Here is a 642-nt window from a genome sequence, read left to right as displayed (position 1 = left end):
ATAGAGAGAGAGAGGGAGAGAGAGAGGAAGAGAGAGAGAGGAGGAGGGACAGAGTGACACAGACAGTTCGAGGAATCGACAGTTTCGAGCGGCTACACGAGGCATGAGAAAACCGAACAGCGAGAATAAAGGAATGACAAAAAGAAAGGAAGACGAACAACACGGAAGAACAACATAAAAGAACAGCATTGAAGAACAGCACAGAAAAACAGCATTGAAGAACAGCACAGAAGAACAGCAAATAAGAATAGCACAAAAGAACAGCACGGAAGAACAGCACGGAAGAACACACACGCACGAGAACTCACCCGCGTCGAGTAGGAGAACAGCAGCACCTTGCTACGTTCCTTGCGGAACACCCGCAGCAGGCCGGCGAGCACCGCCATCTTGCCGCAGTATTTCGGGTCGGAGAGAGTTCGGAACGCCGCGTGGCGGGTCTGGTCGACGAACTCCGGGCAGTGAGAGAGAACGCGCTCACAGATCTCCCGCGCCGTGCTCACCTACAAACACAGGCGGTTTGGTGCGCACGCACGCTCGTACATGCACGCACACACACACATGGACATGCAAGGAGGGAGAGGAAGAGAGGTAGGGAGAAAGAAAGAGAGAAGAACAAGAAAGGGGAGAGACAGCGAGAGAGAG

General features: G+C 53.1%; 1 protein-coding gene across 1 annotated transcript in view; it reads right to left on the bottom strand.

Annotated features, from left to right (window-relative positions):
* Window positions 1-308: 308 nt before the first annotated feature.
* LOC106819852 (DNA excision repair protein ERCC-6-like 2) overlaps window positions 309-642 on the bottom strand; it is a gene marked incomplete at its 3' end in the record, with an annotated part of 6,503 nt that continues 6,169 nt past the window's right edge. Inside the window, exon 3 of the mRNA XM_014824426.1 lies at window positions 309-500. Coding sequence (XP_014679912.1) covers window positions 309-500 — 192 coding nt within the window. The remainder of the gene's footprint in view (window positions 501-642) is intronic.

This window comes from Priapulus caudatus, unplaced genomic scaffold (genome assembly GCF_000485595.1).
Source record: "Priapulus caudatus unplaced genomic scaffold, Priapulus_caudatus-5.0.1 Scaffold4791, whole genome shotgun sequence".
NCBI classification, from domain to species: Eukaryota; Metazoa; Priapulida; class Priapulimorpha; order Priapulimorphida; family Priapulidae; genus Priapulus; species Priapulus caudatus.
Note: the sequence above shows the minus strand (reverse complement) of the source record. Positions and strands in the feature narration are given on the sequence as shown.